The sequence below is a fragment of the Phaenicophaeus curvirostris genome, chromosome 23, assembly GCF_032191515.1.
Source record: "Phaenicophaeus curvirostris isolate KB17595 chromosome 23, BPBGC_Pcur_1.0, whole genome shotgun sequence".
Classification (NCBI taxonomy): Eukaryota; Metazoa; Chordata; class Aves; order Cuculiformes; family Cuculidae; genus Phaenicophaeus; species Phaenicophaeus curvirostris.
In genome coordinates, this window is record NC_091414.1 from 3876995 (window position 1) to 3904444 (window position 27450).

General features: G+C 55.8%; 1 protein-coding gene across 1 annotated transcript in view; it reads left to right on the top strand.

Annotated features, from left to right (window-relative positions):
• The window catches only part of SLC9A1 (solute carrier family 9 member A1), a 35922-nt gene extending 11144 nt beyond the window's left edge, over positions 1 to 24778 (top strand). The window contains exons 2-12 of the mRNA XM_069875546.1: positions 14156 to 14616; positions 17021 to 17271; positions 17767 to 17984; positions 18805 to 19007; positions 19248 to 19337; positions 19737 to 19807; positions 20212 to 20385; positions 20519 to 20633; positions 21252 to 21353; positions 21675 to 21747; positions 22969 to 24778. Of these exons, the coding sequence (XP_069731647.1) occupies positions 14156 to 14616; positions 17021 to 17271; positions 17767 to 17984; positions 18805 to 19007; positions 19248 to 19337; positions 19737 to 19807; positions 20212 to 20385; positions 20519 to 20633; positions 21252 to 21353; positions 21675 to 21747; positions 22969 to 23291 (2081 nt within the window). The 3' untranslated portion in view covers positions 23292 to 24778. The remainder of the gene's footprint in view (positions 1 to 14155; positions 14617 to 17020; positions 17272 to 17766; positions 17985 to 18804; positions 19008 to 19247; positions 19338 to 19736; positions 19808 to 20211; positions 20386 to 20518; positions 20634 to 21251; positions 21354 to 21674; positions 21748 to 22968) is intronic.
• Positions 24779 to 27450: the final 2672 nt, after the last annotated feature.

Sequence of the window (27450 nt, forward strand, 5' to 3'; positions counted from 1 at the left end):
GTAGTCCCCGAGTCAGCGGGGAACGGGGTTACCGGAGTTCCTTGAAGTCCCTGGGGGTGTTTAATAGCCAGCTTGGCACATAGCGACGAAGCCTTCACTGGTTTCTCCAAGCTCCTGTGTGGGAGAACGTTGGGTTTGGCAGCATCTCATTGTGGGGAAGCTCTGGAGCTGGAGAGAGGTGAAGGAGAGCTGCGCTCCTCACAGTGTGCACAGCTGGATCTGGAAGAGGTTTCGTCAAGACACGATGGAACCAAGCCTTGAGGCTTCCCAAGCCGTCACTGCTTGTTCCAGCACCGTCTCCAGTTGGTTCCATGGTTTCCTCCCTGTTTTAAATGCCGTAACTGTTGGGTGACAGTCCAGGGTGCCGTGGGTTTCTTGATCTTTGATAGCAATTAGGTCCTTCTTAATATCTGCTTTTCTTTGCGAGTGTCCTTGGCTTTTCTTCTGATTTGAAGGAGAAGCTTTATCTAAACATAGAACTGGAAATTGGGAGCTGCTGTGTTCTCAGCCAGCACTCACACCATTCACTTGGGGACTTGGGCAAGTCCATTTAATGTCTTTTGTATCTCGTTTCCTTTTTACAGCTGGGAGGAAATTAATACCAGCTCTATAAAAGACTCCCAATTGATCTGTTAATTTCTTGTGAGTGCTTCAGAGATAAAACGAGGGTACGTGCCTTTGCGGCATCAGTTCTCCCTGCTCGTGAAAAAAAATACACATTCAAGCGTTTCTTCCGAACGTTACGGCAGTGCCTGGACACCTTCTTCTCCCAGGAGGCTGATGCTGTTCCCCTGGTGGATTCACCATCACTTTCAGCCCCGCTGAGGTGATGTTGAGCAAGTGGAAAGCTGCGATCTCTTCCCAGCCTGGTTGGAGAGGGATGTTGGTCCCAGAAGGCAGCAATTGAGGTTCAGTCCCCATCCCTGGAGGTGCTTAAAAGGCAGGTAGATGAGGTGCCTGGTTTAGTAGTGGGCAGGTGTGCTTGGAGTCGATGATCCCAAAGGTCTTTTCCAACCTTATGATTCTACGATTCTGTTGTGCTGATCAACCTCCTGAAAAGTGAGCCCTTGGGGACATCCCAGCGTGGATGCTGGGACCCTGCTGGCACCGATTCAGGCTTAGGTTTAGGAACCAGCCACAGCCACACCACTTGCTTTCCGTGACTCGTGGGAACATGCAGACAAACTGGTGTGAAGGATGTGGAGGGAAAAAAATGGGCTTTTGGGGGCTTGCCTGTGAGTCGCCAGCTGAATCTGGGGCAGGGGAGTTGTGGAGGCAGGGGAGTTGTGGAGGCAGCGATTGCTCCTGCCCTGCCCTCCCTGCAACCTGGACCTTCTCTGCTCGTCCTGGACACGGGTCTCTTCTTGTAGTGGGTGCCCAGGTCAGGGTGAGCTCTGCAAGGAGGTTCTGATTCCTAAACCGAAGCCTAATCCGAAGCTAAGCGTAAGGAGAGTGAAAGCACCAGCTGGAGTGGTGCAGACAGGGAGCAGGATGAGTCCCTTTCTCGCTGATAGATGCCAGCGCCACAATTAGAGTTTGCTGCAAGCTGCTCCATGCAGCACAGCAGAGCCAACTGTTTCGTTTGGGTTGATCTTAATGAATCAGTGTATCTTTTCGAGTTGGAGGGTGGAGGATTAGGCAGCGTTGGGGCTGTCGCTGGCTCGCCTGGCTGTCCAGACCATCTAGGTCAGGGCAGGGAGGTTTAATTGGAGGAGGAATTGCTGCCGGCGCTTGTCTGCGAAGCTGCAGGCTCAGCGGCGCAAACGTTCGCTGTCTGCTCTGCAGAGCTGCAGGGGATGGTTTAGTATTTGATAGGGATGGTTGGACTTGATGAGCCGGTGGGTCTTTTCCAACCTGGTGATTCTATGATTTTATGATTCTATGATTCTATCAGTGGTGACTGTTGGACCATGCCAAGGTCTCAGAGGGCTTCCCTGAGCTGCACCACACCAGGTGCTTGGGAAGTGAGGGGGACACAGCCCCTTTGGGTGAGGAGCAGCTGAGCAGGTAAACCACAAAGCAAGGAGCAGCCCCTCCATCCCCAAGTGAGTAGGTGGTGAGCCCCATGGTCTTTCCTTGTTAGAGCTGAAGTTCTGGTCTGCGTAAACAGCTTGTTTGTACGTGTATACAGCAGCTTTTCTGCAAGGGGGTCCGCCCATCCTGGCAGGCTGATATCCAGGGTGCCTGCGGATGATTCAGAGCAAGCCTGCGTGCCTGGGATCCTTGTGTCCTCCTCCTGCTTTGCAGCACTGCAGCGCTGCCACCCAGGTCCCGCCACGCCGGCGTTTCACTTGGCTGCAGCGCAGCATCCTCCTCCCCTGCGACCTTCCAGCAGGGCTCCAGGCAGAGAAAATGAGTTTCCCCTTTGCCAAGGGGAGCGTTTTGCTTCTTGTTGGGGGGGGTTGTGTCAGGGCAAGTAGGTAGCTGGGCTCATCTGCATGCGGCTCGTGACTCCGTCTGCTGCAGGATGCGGTGACGCCTTTGGTTGTGTTGCCCAGGCTGCTCATCTTCTTGAGACCTTTCTGCATCTCCAAAGCCAACCTTAGGTTAAAGGGACAACCTTCAGGTTTTCTGGTAGTGCTGTCATCACCTGAGGCTTTTTCCTTGCTTGTGTTCCCATAGCTGGGAGGGGGCTGCATTCACAGGGTGTGCCCAGGTTACACAGAGCAGGGGTGGCTGCCCCATCCCTGAAGGTGTTCAAGGCCAGGTTGGATGGGGCTTGGAGCCCCTGATCCAGTGGGAGGTGGCCCTGCCCATGGTAGAGGGTGGAACTGGATGGGCTTTGAGGTCCCTTCCAACCCAAACCATTCTATGATTCTTACCTCATGTTGCTCAGGTTACCTGAGCTGTTGGCCCATGCCAAGGTCTCAGAGGGCTTCCCCGAGCTGTACCACACCAGGTGCTTGGGAAGAGAGGGGGACACAGCTCCTTTGGGGCTATTGCTGCCTGCATGAGGGCTTGTGGGCAACGTAGCTCAGCTTCTCACCCTCTGCGCTCCCAGCCGTGTGGTGCCAGTGGCCAGTGCGAGGGCCAGAGGAGCCATACCTGCCTGCTCACCCTGCCAGTCCCTGCCATAAGGGTTGGTTCAACAACAGGTCAGACCTGTTCCTGTGTTCACCCGTGGTCATTGCTCGTCCTAGCAGCACAAAATGGCTCTAAGGAGCTGCTTTCTGAAGGGCTCCAGGCGTGAAATCACACAGCCTTGTACCCCAAACCAGCCCTGCCCTCTCCTTGTTCATTGACTTTGCTGAGTGATGGAGCAGCATCGCTCCTGCTGACGCTCTGGCATCTGTCCCGTGTGTGCATAGGGCGTGGGGAGCTCTCAGCATCTTCCTGATGATGAAGGCTCTGGCTGCAGCTCTTTCTCTCTTTATCCTCTTCTGGAGCATGGACATTGCTCCCCTAAGGTCGCCAGGGGACAGTGAGATCTGGGAAAAGCAAGTGCGGATCTGCCCTCTCCAGCCACCTTGTCTCCCTTCGCATCGGAGGATTTATTCAGGATCTGCCAGTGGGAACTGGTTCCAAACTGCTGTGACTGGGAAATCACCAGACATTGCAGCCCTGCTGCAAAACCCCCCGCCAACAGCAGAGATGTGGAGTGACAGGCTGACCTTTGCCTGGGATGAAGGACTCTTCCCTGATGCTTTTGCGAACGTGGCTGCACTCGAAGGGCTTGACCAAGCCAGTTTGCATGAGTCCTTCCGAGGTCTACGGGGACCAGCCCAGTCACTGGTGCAGACTGGCTAAGCTGCAGCAAGGTTGTCGCATGCTGCTACCTGACAGTGTCTGCTTTTTGTCCTGTAGCTTGCAGGTTTTGACTCATTCGTGGGCTGGTGCGATGCTATCAACGCTGTTCTTATCTTCTGCAAAGCAGGCAGGGACCGGGCAGGTCACCTTCTCCTGCACGCTTGCCTCGCCGTGGGCGTCAGGGCTGAATACACGAGACTGAGTGAGCTGCAGGCTGTACCAGGTGGCTCTTGATCTCCTATCGCAGGAATCTCTTTCCATTTGTCCCTGGTTTGTTTGCAGTACAGGGGGGAGAGAAGGAAACCAAGGGGCATCAGCTGCGAGGTGGGACCCAGCTGTTTGAGCAAGGTTTGTAGGCAAGGAGGAGGGTAACGTCACACCGAAAGAAAATAAAAGCTGGACCTTTGGCAATTAGCAACGGGTCTTAACGGTTATCGACAGCGGCAACGTGACTTGTAGGGGCGTTGTGTGCAATCCAGCTGGGAACCGAGGTCTGGGAGTTGGTCACGATCCCAGCTGGGCTGTGCCAGGCACCTCGTGGTGAGGTGGATGGACCCTGCAGGGTCTCAGCCTGGGTGCTGCAGGGCAAGGGACGATGGACTCAGCGTGGCCGTGGTGCTTCTGAGCTGGCAGAGCTTTGCAGTGCAGCTTGGGGCTTCATCCCACGTGGATGCGCCCTGCTCCAAGCAGGCTAAGTGGTTGTAGTCGGTCCTCACATCATGCAGAAGTCTGGAGGCTGCAAGGCAGTGCTGGGGGCTCGGGGATATTAACGCGAGTCCTGAGCAGCCACAACTGGCTGGGATGCAGAATAATGATCCCTGAAATTCAGGCTGGATGTGTCTTGATTTTCCCTTCTCTCCCTGTGCTTGCTTTGTGCACCAAGCCTGCAGCGAGGTTTGGGTGGGCGCCGGCTCTGTACCCTGTGTGGTATCTGCATTAACTCAGTGAGTCACAAAAATTAATTGCTTTCCCGGTTCTTGGCTTTTCTTTGTAATTAGCAACAAGAAAATAATGAGGCTTGAATGAAACATTTGGGTTTATGTTGAGGAAATTGTTTTGCTTAGGAGCTTTTTCTGTACCTCTATCTTTAAAACAACAAAAAAGTCAACTCCTAACCACAAAATGTCATTTTGGAGTGGAAAATCCAAGCTTTTCCATTGGCCAACAGGTCAAGAGAGGGGATTCTCCCCCTCTGTTCTACTTTTATGAGACTCCACTTGGAGTCCTGTGTCCAGTTGTGGAATCCTCAACATAAGAAGGAGATGGAACTGTTGGAATGGGTCCAGAGGAGGCCATGGAGATGGTGCAAGAGCTGGAGCACCAGCTCTTGAGTGAGGACAGACTGAGAGAGTTTGGGTTCTTCAGCCTGGAGGAGAGAAGGCTCCGGGGAGACCTTAGAGCAGCTTCCAGGACTGGAAGGGGCTCCAGGAAAGCTGGGGAGGGGCTCTTGATCAGGGAGGGCAGGGATAGGACAAGGAGGAATGGTTTTCAGCTGCAAGAGGGGAGATTGAGATGAGATCTTAGGGAGAAACGTTTTGCTGTGAGGGTGGGGAGGTCCTGGTCCAGGCTGCCCAGATCAAGGGCTTCAAGCCCCGTCCCTGGAGGTGTTCAAGGCCAGGTTGGATGGAGCTTGGAGCCCCTGATCCAGTGGGAGGTGGGTGGAACTGGATGGGCTTTGATGTCCCTTCCAACCCAAACCATTCTGTGATTCTAGGATTTATTCTGAACGTTGAGGCCACGAGGTACTTCTGGTAAAGGTGCTCTCGAGGGCTGGAGCTTCAGGGCAAGTGGTGACGTTGGAGCAGCGAAACGCAATGGATGTAATTCAAGCGCCATGGGTTTACCTCCTCCCCTTGCAGGGTGACACGAGCTGTGGCTTCGCTCTGTTTTTAGATGTCAATCGCCAGCTATTTAATTCCTTTCTAGCAAGTTCAATTTTAATCCCCTTCCCTCGAGACTTCAACCGTTTCCATCTGCGTGCCCTTCCCCAGGCTCTTCGCTCCCTGTTTTGCAGGCAGGTTGATGGATCCAGCTCCGTTTTACAAGGGCGGCCGCGCAGCAGGGCTGAGATGCTCCCAGCAGCTTCGAGACCTCCCACGAGGCTTGTGCTGGAGGCCACCAGCAATCAGCAAAGCTTGGCTGATCTTTGGGCAATGGCAGCGGTCGATGGTTGAGCAGAAGAGAGAAATCCAGTGCCTTTTTTGGGAGGGAAGGGGATCAATGGAGAGAAGCTGCAGCCAAAATCTGGGAGCCTGAGATAGATTTTCCCCTTGGGAGCTGGTTGCAAAGTGTCCTGTTCCTGCATCACCATCCTCGCAGTGCTTTGACCCTGCTCGGGGTTTAGCTCCACATCCTCGACCCTCATTGCTCTCTCCAACTCCCTGAAAGGAGCTTGTGGAGAGGAGGGAGCTGGGCTCTTCTCCCAAGGGACAGGGGACAGGACGAGAGGGAATGGCCTCAAGCTCTGCCAGGGGAGGTTCAGGCTGGACATCAGGAAAAAATATTTCACCAAAAGGGTCATTGGGCAGTGGCAGAGGCTGCCCAGGGAGGGGGTTGAGTCCCCTACCCTGGAGAGGTTTAAGGGACGGGTGGATGAGGTGCTGAGGGACTTGGTTTAGTGATTGATGGGAATGGTTGGACTCAATGATCCGATGGGTCTTTTCCAACCTGGTGATTCTATGATTCTATGACCCTTTGTCACCCTGAAATACAGAGCATGAAAGCCAAGTCTTGGTGCTTTCGGACCCTGAAGCCCAGCCCCAGCCATCCTCTCTGCCCCAGGGTTTCTTCTAAGCAAGGAAAAAAGAAGAGGATGATGTTGGATACAGCTTTGCAGATGACTGGTGACACATCAGTGACTTTGTGGCTCATCCAGCAAAGCCTCCATGCGTCAGGGCTCTCTGTGGTCCCTGTGTCCCACAGGAGCGTGGGATGTTGTCCACACTTCCCTGCATCCCTCACAGACAGGTTGATGGATTTGGTGGTGACGTGGGGCTGCTGCATATGGCCCACCAGGACCCTGCGACCCTGGTGTCCTAAAGGGTTAAAGTGGCCTTAAAGAGGGGCCCTGGTGCTGTTGAGCCATTCCATCCGCTCCTGCTGGTGCTCTCTGCAGTGTCCTTCAGAAGGGCAGCCCTTCTGAGCATGCCTGCTCCCCCTTGCTGCTTCCTTCCCAGCTCCCTGCCTTCTCCCAGGGCTTTTCCAGCCCTGCATCCACAGCCAAGCCATGCTGGGTCCCACCCTGCAGCCCCAGCAAGCACACACAGGTCGTGGGGCTGCAGCGAGCATCACCCAGGGGGACTTCATCTCCCCCTCATCCAACCCTCCTCTACCTCCTTTCAGAATAAAATCATCCAAGGGGTGGAAAAACTGCCTAATCCCTGGTTAATAATTGTGTGATTTCTCTCTCGGGGCTGCCTCCTGCCTGCTGGAGCCTGCAGCCGCTCTCATAAACTTCTGGAGCCTGGGAGGATGAGGTGTTTTTATAACCGTTCTCGTTTCTTGTGCCTCCTCTTAGCTAACTGAGATCTTCCTGGAAGCAGCCTGGCTTTCCCGAAATGCTCCCGTGGGTGCGTGGGAAGCTGGGGTGAAGCCGCAGGAGCATCCTGCTTAACCGTGAACGTGCGGAGCCCTCCCAGCCACCTCCTCCCGTTTACTGACTCACAGCTGGCCAAGCTGAGCACATGAAGTGGGTTTTCTTCCCTCCTCCTTCCTGTTTCTTTTCTCCTTTCTCCGTGCAGCTCTAGGAGGACGTGATGGCTGGTGACAATCCCATCTGCAGGGGTTGGGGACAAGCGTGCAGTGGCTCTGGGAGCCCCTAGCGCTGCTCTCCAGGGCTGGCAGACTGTCTCATGGCACAGACTGCTCCAGCATCACCATTATATGTCTATATGTATTTTATGTATATATTTAAATGTCATGTTATTGCATTTCTTATTTATCTCTTACCAGTATTAAGACTATAGGGATGTTCAACCTGGAGAAGAGAAGGCTCTGGGGAGACCTTAGAGCAGGTTCCAGCACTGAAAGGGGCTGCAGGAAAGCTGCGGGGGGCGCTCCTGATCAGGGAGGGCAGGGATAGGACGAGGAGGAATGGTTTTCATCTGAAAGAGGGGAGTCTCAGATGAGATCTTAGGGAGAAATGTTTTGCTGTGAGGGTGGGAAGGCCCTGACCCAGGTTGCCCAGAGCAGGGGTGGCTGCCCCATCCCTGGAGGGGTTCAAGGCCAGGCTGGATGGGGCTTGGAGCCCCTGATCCAGTGGGAGGTGTCCCTGCCCATAGGGCTGGAACTGGGTGTTCTTTGAGGTCCCTTCCAACCCAAATCGTTCCATGATTCTGTGGTTGCGGCTCTGACTCCAGCGATGTCCCCTTGGTGGGAACCAGAGTGGGAGGTGTAGACATCCCCCAGATCTGACCTGGAGCAGGGAAGTGCATGAAGGCTTTGCCTCCTTTCTTTCATCATAAATGTGCTTCTGCAGCATTTAATTAAAATGTTCTTTCCACACTGCTTCAAGAGAGGGCTTTAAAAGCAGGAGAGCGCTGCCATAGCTCTGACTAAGCCTGACCTTGAGTCCTGTGCCATATGGAGCTGTATTGCAGCAGCCAGGGTGATGGGAAGGGAGAGAAGCCCCGCATGGGTGGGACGGGGGAATACCATCAGAGAGGGAGCAAGAAGACCTTTTAGATGCTGTAGGACACAGTGCTTGTGATCCTCAGGGCTTTCTGCTGTGGGATGAGGCTGGGCTGAGCAAAGCGAGGTGCTCCCTGCATTCTTTTGCAGTAGGTTCCCAGCACTGGAGCCTCCTCGAGAGCTGCTGTTGGTTTGAGAGCTGCAAGTCATCCCCTTGTAGCCTTGAGAGAGGTTTTCCAAATCATTTGAGAAGCTCATTGCGTGGAGAGTGCTTCTACTTTAGCCGCAGCACAAGAAACATCACCTCAGGCATGGGACCTGGCTGGTTTTGACATCAGCGCTGCCCTGGGGTGGGGATGCTGGGTCTGGTTGAGTGCCCAGCACCCTTCCCTCCGTGTCTCTTCAGGCTCTTCCCACCCAGGCTGAGGATGGTGGTAGATCAGATATGATGGGGTTGAGTCATTCGAAGGAAGACGCGCTGCTGGGTGGAACTTACGTAACGCCAGGCGAGCATCTGACCCGTGGTAACCCAGTCACAGGCGAGGAAGGCACCAACCACACGTAGGTTGGAGTCTCTCCTGAGGTGTTTAATCAGGAGTAAATATTTACAATATTTACTGCTGGCAATGCATCTGCCAGCAGCCAGGGCCTTGGGAAAAGGAACCCCCTTGGTAGGAGGAGGATGAACCTTTAGCAGCTGGAACAGGAGCCCTCGCATTAGCTGGGGTGAGGACCAGTCCTTGCAAAGTCTGGAAGCCAAAGGTGCCTTATGGTCTGCCAACATCTTCATTCAGCTTCCAAAACCTCTGAAATACAAGCCTGCTTGATGCACCAAGGGAGGAAATAACCTGCCTTGCTGCGAAGTGTCACGGCTGAGCACCCTGGGGTTGTTTAGCTTGGAGAAGAGGAGGCTGAGGGGAAACCTCACCGCTCTCTACAACGACCTAAAAGGAGGTTGTGGTGAAGTGGGTGCTGGTCTCTTCTCCCAGGTAACAAGTGATACAATGAGAGGAAACGGCCTCAGGTTGCACCAGGGGAGGTTTAGATTGGACACTAGGAAAAATTTCTTTACTGACAGAGTGGTGAAGCCCTGGCAGAGGCTGCCCAGGGCAGCAGTGGAGTCTCCGTCCCTGGAGAGGTTCAAAAAGCCTGGAGATGTGACATGGTTTACTAGCCACCGACCCAAACCATTCCATGATTCTATGACAGTGATTTCTTCCTGTCCTCCAAGTGCTTAAGTTGTGGAAACTGAGTTCCCAGCTCCTTTCTGCTGTAACCCAGGGGAGAGCTGACCACTGGTGGAGAGCAGAGCTGGGACCACAAGCTGGAGTGCATGATGTGGACAAGGAACCATTTTAATAGGAACTATTAACTTCTGGATTTCCTTTTCCTTGTTTGCTCAAGCTCTTGGGGTTGATGTTTACTCAATTGTTCTTGCTTTTAATAGTTTCGGTGGTGTTTGATACTGTTGATAGAGGAACTGCTCCCACGGAGTTTGTTTTCCAAAGGAAGAAACTTCCGTGACTTTGTGTGCCCTGTGCTGGTGATGTGGGGATCGTGGGTTGCTCTCAGGGAAATGGGGTCTCGAGGAACTTCCCTCCTGGTGGGATTCAAGAAAACCAGCAGAAACCCAGTGGGTGATTGATTCTCTGTGGGAAAAGCAGCTCTGCGTGCTCATCTGCTCCTGGGCATCCCTGCTCGTTCTCCAGATGCTGGTGTGCTGGAGACTGCGTGGCCTCATCCCTTCTGCTCCCACATCACTTGTTTATTCAGGGGGTCCTGGTAGCAGCGTGCGGGGAGGCTGTTGTTGCTCCTCGCTGCTTAGGGAATTGCTTCCCATGCAGCTGGTGTGAGTCATGCGGAGCCCTCGGATACCAGCTCCTGCCCTTCTGCTGTGGCAAAAAGCACTTGCTGCTTAACAGAGGGAAATGAAGGAGCACTGGGAGTCTTGCTGTGCCCCCAGCACCTCCCAACTTGCCCTGGATTTGTGCTGGTGGCCGAGGATTTGCAGCACCCGCTGCAGTAGCTGAGTCCCAGTTTGCAGCAGGGCCACCTGGGTGGCAGCAGCAGGTACCTGGGTGGGCGAGCGGCACGGCTGTGTGCAAATAACCTCTTACCAAAGCAGCCAGGAACAGGAGCCTGGGGGTTAGTAAGGATTATCATTATTATTTTTATTATTATTATGGCTGTTATCAAGATTTACTCCCCTTTTCATTGCCCCTGGATGTGCCTATGGCTCAGCATCCTCGCTCCCTGGCATCTTCACTGTCCAGCATCCTCACTGTCCAGTATCCTCACTGTCCCAGCATCCTCATCACCCAGCATCTTCATCACCCAGCATCCTTATCACCCAGGATCCTCATAACCCAGCATCCTAATCACCCAAGATCCTCAACCCAGCATCCTCACTGCCCAGAATCCTTCCATACCCTCCCTCTTCCTCCAGGAGGGAAATTCAGGCACGGAGCTGGGATCAGATGGGCTCTCCCCTGCCTGGAATCACCCCTGCGATGAGAACGTTTCTTCCCATTAATTATCCCCACCCCGAAGCAGGATGCCAGCCCAGTGCTCGGAGCAGGATCCCAGCAGGATCCCAGCAACAGATTGGTACTGATGAGCCTTGGAGTGCTCTAAAAATACTGAGCGGAGAAAGTGGGGGGTGAAAAAATGGCTGAGATTCAGTGAAATCAAAGGCATAATTAACATGCAACCCGTGTGTATTTTTAGGGCCTTACAAAAAGGCTCTGAAACATTGAATTCGCATCCGCACGCGAATGTTCCAGTTTAATGGGATCCTGGGGCCTGTGGGGAAGAACCGAGAGATGCTTAATTGTCACTGTTTGTGTTTTATTCATGATTGAACATACTTAGTGAGCAAAAACTGATTTGCTGTGAGCTTCTCGCTGCTTGTGTGGCTTTAAACCTTATTCCAGCCAGGGCTGGTGTGTGCTGGGACAGGCGATTGCCCGGTGTGCTGGAAAGACCAGTTCTTCCCAGTGTTTGCGTGAGCTTTGCTTGCAAAAAGGGATGAGCTTTGCTTGGAAAAGGGATTATCACCTCCTCTCCCATGGGGAACTCTGCCAGAGCTGCCTTGGGAGCTCCAGGAGGGACCAGAGGCACAAGAAAAACCCCACAGGGGCTGGAGAACAAGCCTTTTGAGGAGCAGCTGAGGGACCTGGAGAAGAGGAGGCTGAGGGGAGACCTCATTGCTCTCTCCAACTACTTGAAAGGAGATTGCGAAGAGGTGGGTGCTGGGCTCTTCTCCTACATGACAGGCAATAGGGTGAGAGGAAATGACCTCAATCTGCACCAGGGCAGGTTCAGACTGGACATCAGGAAAAATTTCCTCACTGAAAGGGTTCTCAGCACTGGAAGGGGCTGCCCAGGGAGGTGGTGGAGTCCTCATCCCTGGAGGGATTTAAAAGAGAGGTGAGGTGCTCAGGGTTCAGTAGTAGACAGGTATGAATGGACTTGATCATCCTAAAGGTCTTTTCTAACCAAGCGATTCTATGATTAGGAGAAAGCTCAGCTGCCTCCTGTCTCCTCCCAGCTTCTCCTCGTGCCCGAAGGTGAGGGCCATGTGGTGCTTTGCTCAGAGCCCAGTGCTCTCTCAGCATCCGCCTGCTGGGTCGGGCGGGCAGCACGATGAAAATCAAAGCAACGTTTTGGCCAACGCACCGGTACCCACAGAAGGATTTTGGGTTCCCTGGATCCTCTCCCAGGCTTTATAATTATTATTTGGAAGTGCAAGGCATTTATTCCCTGGCAAAGGAAGCGGTTTGAAATAAGGAACCCTGCCTTGGCATCCCGTGTTCCTCCGTTCCTTCCGGCCGGGCGGCTGTGCCATCTGCACGTCCTTTCACAACAGATTAACCCCCCACCCTCCCCAACTAATGAACCACCATCCTGCTGATGATCAGAGCCACTCTGTGCGATGGCAAATCACCCCCCCTCCTCCTCTGCTGAGCCTGCAGGGACCACATCTGCACCGTGGTGCTGGCTCATCCCTCCTGCCCCTGCACAGCCGAGCGGAGTAGGAGCCGCAAACATCCAGCTCTGATGGATAAAACATTCCCTTCCACAATCCCACCCTAAGGATGGGCAGCGAGTCAGCTACCCACAGAGGTCCCTGAGAGCAGGATTAGACCTCAAATTGGTACCTGAGCTACTCGCTACCTGGGCAGACGACACTAAGCTGGGTGGGAGTGTGGATCTGCTGGAGGGTTGAGAGGCTCCAAAGGGATCTGAACAGGCTGGATCCATGGGCTGAGACCAAAGGCAGGAGGTTTAACAAGGCCAAATGCCGGGTCCTGCACTTGGGGCACAACAACCCTGTGCAGCTCCAGACTAGGAGAAGTCTGGCTGGAAACTGCCTGGAGGAGAGGGACCTGGGGGTGTTGGTTGACAGCGACTGAACATGAGCCAGCAGGGGCCCAGGTGGCCAAGAAGGCCAATGGCATCTTGGCTTGGATCAGACACGGCGTGGCCAGCAGGGCCAGGGAGGTTCTTCTCCCTCTGGACTCGGCCCTGGGGAGACCGCTCCTCGAATCCTGTGTTCAGTTCTGGGCCCCTCACCACAAGAAGGATGTTGAGGCTCTGGAGCGAGTCCAGAGAAGAGCAACGAAGCTGGGGAAGGGGTTGGAGAACAAGAGGAGCAGCTGAGAGAGCTGGGGGTGTTTAGCCTGGAGAAGAGGAGGCTGAGGGGAGACCTCATTGCTCTCTCCAACTCCCTGAAAGGAGGTTGTGGAGAGGAGGGAGCTGGGCTCTTCTCCCAAGGGACAGGGGACAGGACGAGAGGGAATGGCCTCAAGCTCCACCAGGGGAGGTTCAGGCTGGACATCAGGAAAAAAATTTTCACGGAAAGTGTCATTGGGCAGTGGCAGAGGCTGCCCAGGGAGGGGGTTGAGTCCCCTTCCCTGGAGGGGTTTAAGGGCCGGGTGGACGAGGTGCTGAGGGACATGGGTTAGTGATTGATGGGAATGGTTGGACTCGATGACCCGATGGGTCGTTTCCAACCTGGTGATTCTCTGATTCTATGAAAACCTTGTTCCTGAAGCTGCAGGAGGAGCAGCTCTGATCCATCCTCAGACCCTCTGGGCACCAGCTCCCCTCCCTGTCCCCTGTGTGAGGGACACCCGGGGATGAGTGCTGTGCTGCTGCCTCCTGCCAAGCCTGGCACGCTGGCTGGGACGGCGCTGGGTGGGCACGCTGCCGTCTGACGGGAGGTAAATGCCAGCGCCTACATGCGCCCAGAATTAGTAGCTGTGATGGGAAGAGCTCAGAGCCAGCAACAGCTTGTGTTGTGAGAACTGCCTGTGCCGCAGGCAGCTGCCGCCGGGGCGTGGGGGTCCCCTGGGAGACCGCAGTGTGCCCAGAGGGGCTGCTGCCCCTGTTGAACTGGGAAACACTGGTATTTTGTAGCCTGGGGTCAAGTGATGCCAGGGTTTGGGGGCCTGAAGAAGCTGCACTTCCCAGTTTACAGCATGGGAGTTTGGGGAAGGAGGGGAAACTGAGGCATGCAAAGAGTAAATGAAAGGTGCAGAGTGAGCTGGGAACCAAGTTTAAGGGACGGGTGGACGAGGTGCTGAGGAACATGGTTTAGTGATTGATGGACATGGTTGGACTCGATGATCCAGTGATTCTGGAAGTGACTCTTCCAACCTGGTGATTCTATGATTCTATGAACTGGTTCCTGGCTCCCGCAGGGGTGTCCTCCTGCAGACACCGTCATCCAGCCACATAGCCAACATGTGTCTTGCTCTCTCTTCCTCCTTTCCAGGCTTCCACGTGATCCCTTCAGTGTCCAACATCGTTCCTGAGAGCTGCCTGCTCATCGTGGTTGGCCTTCTCGTTGGGGGGCTCATCAAAGGGGTGGGTGAAAAGCCCCCCATCCTCAAGTCGGAAATTTTCTTCCTCTTCCTCCTCCCACCCATCATCTTGGATGCTGGCTATTTCCTCCCTTTGCGCCAATTCACTGAGAACCTGGGCACCATCCTCATCTTTGCCGTGGTGGGGACGCTCTGGAACGCCTTCTTCTTGGGTGGCTTGATGTACGCCGTGTGCCAGCTCGGCGGCCCCGGCCTGAATCACATCGGCCTCCTGGCCAACCTGCTCTTCGGCAGCATCATCTCAGCCGTGGACCCGGTGGCCGTGCTGGCCGTCTTTGAGGAGATCCACATCAATGAGCTGCTGCACATCTTGGTCTTCGGGGAGTCCCTTCTGAATGACGCCGTCACGGTCGTAAGTGGATGAAGGGGAGCCGCAAGGGGATGGGGTTCCCTTTGGGGGAGAATCTCTGGGTGATAGCACCAGGACTGGAGGAGAAAGACCTGAGGGTCTTGGTTAACAGCAACTGAACATGAGGCAGCAGTGGCCCAGGTGGCCAAGAAGGCCAGTGGCATCTTGGCTTGAATCAGACACGGCGTGGCCAGCAGGGCCAGGGAGGTTCTTCTCCCTCTGGACTCGGCACTGGGGAGACCGCTCCTCGAATCCTGTGTTCAGTTCTGGGCCCCTCACCACAAGAAGGATGTTGAGGCTCTGGAGCAAGGCCAGAGAAGAGCAACAAAGCTGGGGAAGGGGCTGGAGAACAAGAGGAGCGGCTGAGAGAGCTGGGGGTGTTCAGCCTGGAGAAGAGGAGGCTGAGGGGAGACCTCATTGCTCTCTCCAACTCCCTGAGAGGAGGTTGTGGAGAGGAGGGAGCTGGGCTCTTCTCCCAAGTGACAGGGGACAGGACGAGAGGGAATGGCCTCAAGCTCTGCCAGGGGAGGTTTAGGCTGGACATTAGGAAAAAATTTTTCATGGAAAGGGTCATTGGGCAGTGTCCGAGGCTGCCCAGGGAGGGGGTTGAGTCCCCTTCCCTGGAGGGGTTTAGGGAACGGGTGGATGAGGTGCTGAGGGACATGGTTTAGTGATTGATGGGAATGGTTGGACTCGATGATCCTGGGGGTCTTTTCCAATGTGGTGATTCTATAATTCTATGATTCTATGACTGGTAGCTCTTGGTCAAGCCCCGTAGACAGGACCGTAGAATGGGTCACTGCAGGCTGCTAGGTGCTTCTTGCCAGCTGAGCTGCAGCAGCTCCGCTTCTCCTAACCTTTTTCCAGGTGCAAAGCTAAATATAGCGGCTTAAAACACTGCAGCGGTGGGTTAAGGTGAAGCGTTTGACTTGGCAGTTTGGGGAGGCTGAGTGTATGTGCCCAGCCAGCTGCCACCTCTCGGTGAAGAGCAGATCTGTGCCCAGCACCTTGGTCTTCTGGAAATCTGCTCTCCTGGGTGGAATTGCTGCCTGCTGCCACACTGGTGCCTGTCCTGGCAGGGAACGTGAGCAGGAACGTGGAGGGGCTGGTGCTGGGTCAGGCAGTGGAGCTCCTGCTCCCTTCTGTCTCCTTCCTTCTCCCATACCCTTGCTGTCCCCCAAGGCAAGGGGAGAGCCGTGGGGGCTGCATCCCACCCCAACCCTAATCTTTGAGCAGCAGTTCTGGGAGGTCCAGGGGCCAGGCCACCCTGCTCTGGGGCCGTGCTGTCTCCAAAGGACGCCTGTGTCCAGATGCTGGCTTGGCAGGCAGCGTGGTGTCCTCGTCTCTGCAGAGCTGACCTCTATGTTTATGTCTAAGCCACTGCTTTTTCCTGGCTCCTCTCCCACATCCCAGCTGTCCACTTCGGAGCTGGTTGCTCACTGCACCACAAAGGCTGATGAGGAATGTGCTTTTCCACCTCAGGGCTTTTCCCAGGTGGTTCTCCTCTCTTTTTGAGCAGAGGGGCTGCCTGCAGGGTCTGTGTCCCTGCTCCCACCCCGGCAAAGGCTTTTGCCTTCTGCTGTTACATCTGTCCCTGCCCACGTCCCAGGACCCAGCCCTGATAGGCAGGAGCTGGCACCTCACAAGCGCTGCCACCCCTGCAGGATGTCCTGGAGCCCGTTTCCCATCCTGACATTCCCTTGTTGGCTTCTCCTTTAAAATCTCTCCAGTAAACGTGTCTGGAGGTGGGAGAAGGTGATGCAGCACAGGGTGAGCTCCTGCGAGGTTGTCCTCTTAGCTACAAAGCTGCATTCAGGGTTCCAAGGGCTGAGCAGGGCAGATGTTGGCTTTTCGCTCTATGCAGTTGTCAGGTGTCTTCTAGCTTGAAGCTGTCCTGACCTGCTCTGGCTGGTTCAAACATTGATTGAAACCCCTCCTAGGACAGCAGTTGGGGTTGTGTTGGAGAGCAGAGCTCTCCCAGGCACATCTCTGGTGGCACCATGTCCCTGTGAGCCACAGAGGACAGGGAGCAAGTCCCTGTGGGTCTGTGTCTCACAGCAAAGTACCATGAGCTTTTTTTGGCATGAAGCTTGGTCAAGCACAAGACCCAGCTCAGGGTCACCAAGAGCTGATGTACCTCGTCTTGTGTGCTGGGTACCTGCCTGGGTCCCTTTGCTGCTGCTCCCCCGTAGAATCTTAGAATGGTTTGAGTTGGAAGGGGCCTTAAAGATCATCTAATTCCAACCCCCTGCCATGGGCAGGGACACCTCCCACTGGATCAGGCTTCCCAAGCCCCATCCAGCCTGGCCTTGAACACCTCCAGGGATGGGACGGGTCTCCTCCACGCGGGTCTCCTCCGAGTCTTGCCAGTGAGGCAGTTTGAACCCCTTTCCCTTCTCCCTCCCAGGTCCTCTACCACCTCTTTGAGGAGTTTGCCACCTTCGAGCAGGTGACCATTATCGATATCATCCTCGGCTTCCTCAGCTTCTTCGTGGTATCGCTGGGCGGTGTCTTCGTGGGCGTCATTTACGGGGTGATCACTGCCTTCACATCCCGCTTCACCTCCCACATCCGAGTCATTGAGCCCCTCTTCGTCTTCCTCTACAGCTACATGGCCTATCTCTCCGCAGAGCTCTTCCACCTCTCCGGCATCATGGCGTGAGTTGGGCATGGGTGGGATGAGATGCTCTCCTGTCCCCAGGACCTTTTGGAGGATTTACTCTGATGTAACCACAGCCCTCTGGCTGTCCCAGCATGGCCAGTACATGCCCAATGAGTGCCAGAGGTGCCTTTGGGCTAGGATGGGCAGGGCTGCAGATGAGGAACGTGGCTTTCTTGAGTTGTCCCACAGATTCTGGGGTGCTGGTAGCTCATTGCCCATCTTCCTGGGCTCACAGAAGCAGGTAAGCCCCGCAGAGCACTCAAGGTGACCTGGTTTTGTGCTACCTGGCTCTGATCCTCCATCCTACCCTGTCAGGGGGAAGGAGGAACCCTGTGGTGCCTTCTCTGAAGACCCTGAGTAATTGCTGGTGTCTCAGAAGCCCTGTCCTGCTCAGGGGTTTGGTATAAGATCACAAAATGCTGCTGCAGGGCTGGGGCTTGGGGCTGTCCCCACGTCCCCATGGCTGCTGAGTGCCCCTGTCTTGCCCCTAGGCTCATCGCCTCCGGCGTGGTCATGCGACCCTACGTGGAAGCCAACATCTCTCACAAGTCCCACACCACCATCAAGTATTTCCTCAAGATGTGGAGCAGCGTGAGTGAAACCCTCATCTTCATCTTCCTGGGAGTCTCCACCGTGGCTGGCCACCACTACTGGAACTGGACCTTTGTCATCAGCACGCTGCTCTTCTGCCTCATCGCGAGAGTTCTAGGTGAGGTGTCTTTGTGGTGGGGATGTTCTTGGCGACAGTCCTGGGCAGTGGGTGACTCACAGGGCCACGAGGCTCAAGTTTTGGTAGGAACGGTTGGACTCGGTGATCCGGTGGGTCTCTTCCAACCTGGTTATTCTGTGATTCTGTGATTCTGTTTGCCTTGATGAGGAGACTGGAATTAGCTGGGTGGCTCTGCTCCACTGTGGGCATCAGCCTTCCTGATGGCTGGTTTTGTGGGGAGATGGGATTGAGACCGAGTTTGAGCTATGTGAGTGAGCTGGGGGTGTTTAGCCTGGAGAAGAGGAGGCTGAGGGGAGACCTCATTGCTCTCTGCAACTCCCTGAAAGGAGGTTGTGGAGAGGAGGGAGCTGGGCTCTTCTCCCAAGGGACAGGGGACAGGACGAGAGGGAATGGCCTCAAGCTCCACCAGGGGAGGTTCAGGCTGGACATTGGGAAAAGATTTTTCACAGAAAGGGTCCTTGGGCACTGGCAGAGGCTGCCCAGGGAGGGGGTTGAGTCCCCTTCCCTGGAGGGGTTTAAGGGACGGGTGGCCGAGGTGCTGAGGGACATGGGTTAGTGATTGATGGGAATGGTTGGACTCGATGATCCAGTGGGTCTCTTCCAACCTGGAGATTCTATGATTCTATGTACAAGGTTGAAGCTGGTGAGGGGTGATGGGATGAGCGAGCCTCCTGTGCCCATGGCCCCGAGGGAGTGACACGGTGCTGGGCTGCAAGCTGGGCTCCTGGGGGGATCTTCTTTAGGGCTGGAGGGCGTCCTTCACCGTCCTCTCACACGAGGCCCTGCCCCGCTCCCCCAGGCGTCCTGGTCCTCACCTGGTTCATCAACAAGTTCCGAATTGTGAAGCTGACACCGAAGGACCAGTTCATCATTGCCTACGGGGGCCTGCGGGGAGCCATCGCCTTCTCCCTCTGTTACCTCCTGGACTATAAGCACTTTGGCATGAGAGACATGTTCCTCACGGCCATCATCACAGTCATCTTCTTCACAGTCTTCGTGCAGGTTGGTGGCACGCAAGTGGTCACAGTGGGGTTTCAGAGGGAAAGGGGGTTATTCAGTGAGCCTCATGTGTGTGTGGAGAGTGAGGAGCACGTCCCCAGCCTCCATCCCTGGCCCTATCACCATTCCCTTCTCCAAAAGACCTTGAGGCTGCTAAGCCTTGAAGTTTGGCCATGCTGAACCAATCCTACTCCCCCCGTTGTGCCTTGGGGAGAGGTCTAACCCACCTTCTCCATTCCCTAGGGCATGACCATCCGGCCCTTGGTGGACCTGCTGGCCGTGAAGAAGAAGCAAGAGACAAAACGCTCCATCAATGAAGAGATCCACACGCAGGTAACCCCCTGCGCTTGGCCGGCCCTTCCCGCGCGCTTCTCTTCGCTGCCTTAGCCCTCTTCTCTCTCTGCTTCTGCCACCTCCACCGCTGTAACCAGGCAGGTTTACAGAGCGGGAGCTGCTCTTTAATCAGTGCCCAAGGTAAGGGGGGACGGAGCAAGGGCTCTCCCCTATCTGTGTCGTCCGATGCTCGCTCCGACCCAGACTTCCCCTACGCCTGGTAGAGCAGCAGCCCGGTTGCGTAGGACCGTGCTGCCTTCCTGAAGCCCATCCTGGACCCACAGCCCTGGTTTTGCACCCCCTGAGTGCCCTCACCCCTGTGTCAGCATGGGTGTCGGGGTGGGGAGAGGGGGGGCAACAGCTCTGCGAGGTGTCTACACCTTGGACCTTCTCTTCCAGTTCTTGGATCACCTTCTGACAGGGATCGAGGATATCTGTGGTCACTATGGGCATCACCACTGGAAGGACAAGTGAGTGTGGAGGTTTGATAACTCAGGAGACCCAGGGGGAGAGTTTGAATCGCAACCTGTCAGCTTTCCAGCCTTGTGCTGGATTTTCCCAGGGCGTAATATCCATATTCACTCCCCTCGATGAATTACAGCCCTGGATTGGGTTGGCTTGACCTGCACTGGTGGGGTCTCAACCATCTTAAACTTGGCTTGACCTGCACTGGTGGGATCTCAACCATCTTAAACCTGGCTTGACCTGCATTGGTGGGATCTCAACCATCTTAAACTTGGCTTGACCTGCACTGGTGGGATCTCAACCATCTTAAACCTGGCCTGGGCTAAGGATGGGGAGCAGGGAGTGGGTGCTGGGGCAAGGGGACATCTGACATATCGCTGCTCCTCCTTTCTCCAACGTCCTCGGGAAGGCTGAATCGCTTCAACAAGAAGTACGTGAAGAAGTGCCTGATTGCAGGAGAGAGGTCCAAGGAGCCCCAGCTCATCGCTTTCTATCACAAGATGGAGATGAAGCAGGCGATTGAGCTGGTGGAGAGTGGGGGCATAGGCAAGATCCCCTCTGCTGTCTCCACCGTCTCTATCCAGTGAGTTGACCTGTGCCTCCTACGCAACCCTGGCATCCCCTGAATGCTCCCTGCTAGTGGCCGCAGGACAAGCAGCCGTTGGGTCCTGTCGTGGCCATCGCAGTGTCACTGTGAGTCCTGTCTGTCCACACAGGAACATCAACCCCAAGACCCTCCCCGTGGAGCGCATCCTTCCAGCCCTGTCCAAGGACAAGGAGGAGGAGATCCGGAAAATCCTTCGCAACAACCTGCAGAAAACTAGGCAGAGGGTAAGGTGTCCCCTGGCTCCGTGTGTGACCAGGACCGCTTCCAACCAGTAGCCCTCAGGGCCAGCTGAGCCCTTCACCCCCGATGTCTCTGCCCTGCAGCCCCTTGTGTTCCTGGTCTGGTTCCCCATCCCAAGGAGGCTTTTCCTCTTGGGATAGACCTGAGAGGGAGGCTGGTTCTGTCAGTGGCTGAGCCCAGCGTTTAAACCCTCGCTGGGCTACAGATCAGGCATCCCATGGTAGCACACAAGGGATAAACCACCAGCTTGCCTGGATGAAGTTTAGGCTGAACATTAGGAAAAAATTTTTCACAGAAAGAGTCATTGGGCACTGGCAGAGGCTGCCCAGGGAGGGGGTTGAGTCCCCTTCCCTGGAGGGGTTTAAGGGACGGGTGGACGAGGTGCTGAGGGACATGGGTTAGTGATTGATGGGAATGGTTGGACTTGATGATCCGATGGGTCTCTTCCAACCTGGTGATTCTATGATTCTGTGATTCTATGACGTGCTCTGCCCACTGGTGGCCGTTTCATCCATCTCTGAGGGAAACAGAGCCATGACCTTCCTCTGCCTTTCTGTGTGGTGTTATTTAACCTGTCTCCTTTTCTTGGGGTCTTTTCCCAGTTGCGATCCTACAACCGGCACACGCTGGTGGCCGACCCCTACGAGGAAGCCTGGAACCAGATGCTCCTGCGGAGGCAGAAGGCCCGGCAGCTCAAACAGAAGGTGCCAAAGGGGTGTTGGAGCAGGGATGCTGCTGCAGGCTGGGGAGGATGAGGGGGCTGAGTGGAGCTCCCCAGCCTGGGAAGGACCTCGCTGTCCTGTGTGGGGAGAGGCTGAGGTTCAGATTTCAGTGGGAGACCTCAAGCTTTGAGGGTCACTGCCCTCTGATTGCTCCAGTGCAAGGGAAGTGCCCAGGGAGGGGGTTGAGTCGCCTTCCCTGGAGGGTGGACGAGGTGCTGAGGAACATGGGTTAGTGATTGATGGGAATGGTTGGACTCGACGATCAGGTGGGTCTCTTCCAACCTGGTGATTCTATGATTCCAGATGAACAACTACCTGACAGTGCCAGCTCACAAGGTCGATTCTCCTACCATGTGCCGGGCTCGCATCGGCTCAGGTAGGTTTGGGAACACCATTGGTGGCATCTCACTGCGCATCATCAACAGTTTGGTGCTGGGGCACTCGGAGGTTGTGTTGTCCTGCAGACCTGATTGTCCTGTCCTGATTTCTGGTGTGAAACGCAGCCAAGCCCCAGTGAGTTTGCTGTTCTCAGGCCTGAGCTCCGTTGTGTGCAGCCTGGGTGGGCTCTGCCTGAGCTCTCTGAGAATCAGCACGGTTCCCACTGGGAAGTCAGCTTGGCCGGTTGATAAGTGTCTCCAGAGCTCAGCTCACCCCAGCTCACCTCATGCTCTCTCCAACTGCCTGAAAGGAGGTTGTGGAGAGGAGGGAGCTGGGCTCTTCTCCCAAGGGACAGGGGACAGGACGAGAGGGAATGGCCTCAAGCTCCACCAGGGGAGGGTCAGGCTGGACATCAGGAAAAAATATTGCACGGAAAGGGTCATTGGGCAGTGGCAGAGGCTGCCCAGGGAGGGGGTTGAGTCCCCTTCCCTGGAGGGGTTTAAGGGATGGGTGGACGAGGTGCTGAGGGACGTGGTTTAGTGTTTGATGGGAATGGTTGGATCGATGATCCAGTGGGTCCTTCCCAACCTAGTGATTCTGTGATGATTCTATGATCCGTGCAGCCTCGTTTCTGGCTGTGCCTCTCCCTGCCCTGCTCATCCCAAGATCTGCCCCTCCACTCCTGACTTCTCCAGCAGCATTTGCTCTTCCATCTTCTCTTGCAGCTGTCCTGGGTGTCCTCTCCTGCTTTGGGGACAGTGTGACAGGGGGTGAGGCTGCTGCCAGCCCTTGCAGAGCCGGTGGTTCAGCAGCAGAGGGCAGCTTCAGCCCTTGCAAAGAGCAAAGTCCTGGGAAACAGGGCTGGGCTGCCTGGAGCAACTATAGATGGGGTGAGGAAATCAGAGAAAGGAATTAAACACAGCAATTAGAGAGACAGCCCCGGCGTCCCAGATGTTTGCATTAGCTGGGGGTTCCTGACACCCCCTTCCCTAAGTTATTGTGGCCCAGTTTGTTCATAGAATCATAGAATCACAGAATCATAGAATCACAGAATCACTAGGTTGGAAAGGACCCACCAGATCATTGAGTCCAACCATTCCCATCAATCACTAACCCATGTCTCTCAGCACCTCATCCACCTGTCCCTTAAACCCCTCCAGGGCAGGTGACTCAACCATGAGACCCTGAGACCCTGCCTGACCTCTCTCTGCCCCCCCAGACCCTCTGGCCTACGAACCCAAGACGGATTCCGAGAACCTTCCAATCATCACCATCGACCCAGCCTCCCCGCAGTCTCCGGAGTCCGTGGACCTGGTCAACGAGGAGCCCAAGGGCTGTGTCGGCCTCCCACCCTCACCCGAGGAGGACGAGGAGGGGCTGGTGATGCGGGTGAAGGAGCCTTCCTCCCCGGGGACTGACGACGTCTTCACCCCAGGGACCAGTGACAGCTCCAGCAACCAGCGGATGCTGCGATGCCTGAGCGACCCGGGCCCTCGGCCGGAGCCGGAGGAGGGGGAGCCCTTCATCCCCAAGGGGCAGTAGCAGCTGACGCACGAAGCCTCACGCGATGCTCCATACGATTTCTCTCTCTCTTCATTTGTTCTTCTTTCCTCGCTCTCCTTTTTTTGGTTTCCTCTGTCACTACACACCGGGTTCGGGAAGGGGAGACCATCCTGGATGGACTGGGATTGCCAGGACAGCTCTGCCCAGCAAGCCCTGGGCTGACCCCGAGGAGCGGAGAAGGAGCCTCGGGATGCACCGAGCTCCTCCAACACCGTGGCCTGGGGGTGACGGACGATTTAGAGCCCAGCTCTGGGATTTGCAGGTGTCTCACAGCCCCGGCGGGGGCTTTCTCGGAGGTTGCCCACCCCCTCAGGACCTGTGAGCGGCTCCTCGGGGCGGCTGTGGCCAGCGCAGCGTGGGTTCTGGCCAGGGAGCTGGGGGCAAGCATGGAGGCTGCTCCTCAGCTTGTGTTTTACTGGCCTCCTCGCCTCGCTCCTCATCAGAGAGATGTGAAAATGGGAGCCAAGCTCTGTGCCGGGGCTGGCACAGCCACCACCTCAGCCGGCACCGGCCCGGGGACCTTGGGCTCGTGCCACTGCTCCCCGTTTCAGCCGTTTCCCTGCGGGAACCTCTCCTCCGGCCACGCATTTCACGCCAGGTCTTGTTAAATAATATCCTATAGCCATGCAAGGGGGGAGCCGGGTCCCCCCTCGCTTTGAGCGGCCCCGCCAGCCTGGGCCTCTCCATTTCTCCTGGAACTGCTACCTGCCCCCCATCTCCATGGGGACCCTCAGCCAACTTCAACCCCTCGCCCTGTGCCTGCGGCAGCAGCACCGGCTGCTCCTTAACCAAAGACGGCGTCCGGACTCCCTGGCTGCAAGGACGGGGGGTTGCATCTGCTACATGAAGAGGATTATTTTTCTCTCCTTGCGTGCAAGAGGAGCTCAGGAAGAGCTGGGAGCCAGCTTGCCCGGCGTGGGGACACAGGAGGTTGGCAGGAGGGTGTATCGGGGGGTCCTGAGCTTGGAAGGATCTATCTTTCTCCAAGGAGCTAGGTGTTCAGGTGGCTTACAGCCCTCCCTGGGCTCAGGGATGTCCTGCGTCATGCTCAAGCGTCTCACCTTGTCCGCCAGCTCCCACCACGTGCCACATTTCGCTGTGGGGTGCCCGTCGTCCCCTCCCCGGGGAGCCTGGGCTGCTTCCCGGTCCCCGTGCCTTGCCGCGCGCCGTCTCTGCCCCACTGGGCACCCATCCCACACGCCCACCCTCTCCGGGTCCCAACTGGGACCCCCGGGGGAACCGGCGTCCACGCAGCTTCGTCACACACCAGGGCAAGAGCCCCCGTCGCTGCCTGCGCTGCCTGCCTGCCCTGCTCTGTCTCCAGGAGGAAAACAGCAATGAGAATTCTCTTGTATAAAAAGAGAGGGGAAGAGAAAAAAAAAAAAAAAAAAAAAGAACAACCCACACATGTAAAGAGAATCTTGGTTTTTATCATGAATATTCTAATAAATTAATGTTAATTTTTAGTGGGGGTTTCTCCGCCTGTTTGGGCTCCTGATGCAGGGTCCTGGCCATCCCGGGTGAACGAGGTGGCTGTGAGATCTTGTTCCCGACGCTGCTGGGATGGAGAGTTTGTCCCGTGGTGGCAGGAGTGTAGATGTTGGACTTGATGATCCGATGGGTCTTTTCCAACCTGGTGATTCTATGATTCTATGTCCTTGAGATGGGAGAGCATCATGTCCTTGAGGTGCCAACTGGGTGTCCAGGGAACCTCTGCCCACCCAGAGCTGCCCACATTGTCATAGAATCATCAAATCCTACGATGCTTTGGGATGGAAGGGACCTTAAAGCCCATCCAGTCCAGCCCCCTGCCATGGGCAGGGACATCTTCAACTTCACCAGGTCACTCAGAGCCCCATCCAACGCGGCCTTGAATGTTTCCAGGAATGGAGATGTTGTCCCCAGGATGGAAGGAACCAGCACCTGCCTGTCCTGGGTCACTGCCTGCACTCCAGCAGGGTTTCTTAGAATCATAGAATAACCAGGTTGGAAAAGACCCACCGGATCATCGAGTCCAACCATTCCCATCAATCACTAACCCGTGTCCCTCAGCGCCTCGTCCACCCGTCCCTTAAACCCCTCCAGGGAAGGGGACTCAACCCCCTCCCTGGGCAGCCTCTGCCACTGCCCAATGACCCGTTTTGCTCCATCCACAAGGGAAGGAGCTCATGGACATTTGAGCCCTGTGATTTTTTGTCTCCTCCAGAATCCAAGGCCTTGGGAGGAACTGATTCTCACCAGCATCCCATGACAAGAGAGAGGGAAGAGGCTCAGGGTGGTGCTTGGGTTGAGGAGCTGCCCCCTAACTCCCAAATCACCCAGGAAAGACCTTCCCAACCCCAGCAACGCTTGTTCCTTCCCCCCTCCAGGAGCTCCCCAGGGTCACGGGTGCCCCGAGGCGGCTGGAGCTCCTCACTTTTGGGCAGTTGCAGTGGGAGCGTGTTTCATCACTGCAAATTAAAGCCCTGATTCAAGAAGGCCTTGACTCACCCCCTCACCATCCAGCAAGTGAATAATCGCTGGTGTTGTTCATATGCTCAAAATACCTGAAGCCCAGGGTCCCCCATGGCCCCAGGCTGGGACGTGGCCCTGCTACCGCACCCCTGGGGCTCCCCCCTTGCTGAGGAGTCCTTGGGCAGGACGAGGAGCTGGGGACGTGGGGCAGGCGATGCCGTGGACCCCATGGCGATGATGCTTTGGTGGGTGCCCTCCTTGCACCCTGTGTGGAGCTTGGGGTGCAAGAGGAGCAGCTGAGGGACCTGGGGGTGTTTAGGCTGGAGAAGAGGAGGCTGAGGGGAGACCTCATTGCTCTCTCCAACTCCCTGAAAGGAGGTTGCGGAGAGGAGGGAGCTGGGCTCTTCTCCCAAGGGACAGGGGACAGGACGAGAGGGAATGGCCTCAAGCTCCACCAGGGGAGGTTCAGGCTGGACATTAGGAAAAATTTTTCATGGAAAGGGTCATTGGGCAGTGGCAGAGGCTGCCCAGGGAGGGGGTTGAGTCCCCTTCCCTGGAGGGGTTTAAGGGACGGGTGGACGAGGTGCTGAGGGACATGGGTTAGTGATTGATGGGAACGGTTGGACTCGATGATCCTGGGGGTCTTTTCCAACGTGGTGATTCTATGATTCTATGACCCCTGGGGGGGTGGTGCTGATAGAAGGGACCCTGGGTTTGACAGGAATGGGGAAAGACAAGCCTTGGCTCTGTGCTCGCTGCAGGAGAGCAGCAGCTTTGCCATCCCATCCCAAAGGGAGGGAGCAGCAAGAGGTTCTGGCTGCAGCCCAGAAGCCAGGTGATGGCCAGCCATTGTAGGGTCATAGATGGTTTGGGCTGGAAAGGACCTCAAAGCCCATCCAGTCCCACCCCTGCCACGGGCAGGGCCACCTCCCACTGGCTCAGGGGCTCCAAGCCCCATCCAACCTGGTCTTAAACACCTCCAGAGATGGAGCAGCCACCACTGCTCTGGGCAACCTGTTCCAGGGCCTCCCCAGCCTCATTGTGAAGAATTTCTTCCTAATGTCTACTCTAAATTTTCCCCCTTCCAATGTAAAGCCATTCCCCCTCATCCTGTCACTATAGATTCTTGTAAAAAATCCCTCCCCAAGGAGCATCCCAGGCATGGAGGGGAAAGCAGGAGCGCGGAGCTGCTGCCCAAGCATCTCACCCACCCCACGTGCCAGGGCACGTCACATGCAGAGCCTCTCTTGATTTCCGTCACCCCTTTAAGGCAAGAACTCATCAAACCGAGGCATTTCCAGGATATTCCTGTTTCTGTCTTAAAGGGTGAGTAACTTTTTTTAATGAGGGACAACTAATGATCCCTGCAGGGATGGTCCGTCACCGCTGAGCAACTGCCAAAGCACACGCAGCATCAAGGCTGGGGGGGGGATGTGTCCCAGCAAGAGCCCCCAGCCTCACAGTCCTCATGGTGATGAATTTTCCCTGTGTGCAGTCCCCCTGTACCCTCCTGGGTCCCCAGCTCCCCTCTCTCCCTCCCAAAGCGCATAAAAGCCACAGCAGCCTCCCAGCAGGGAAAGGGGCTCCAGGAAAGCTGGGGAGGGGCTCTGGATCAGGGAGGGCAGGGAGAGGATGAGGGGAAATGGTTTAAAGATGAAAGAGGGGAGATGGAGATGAGATCTTA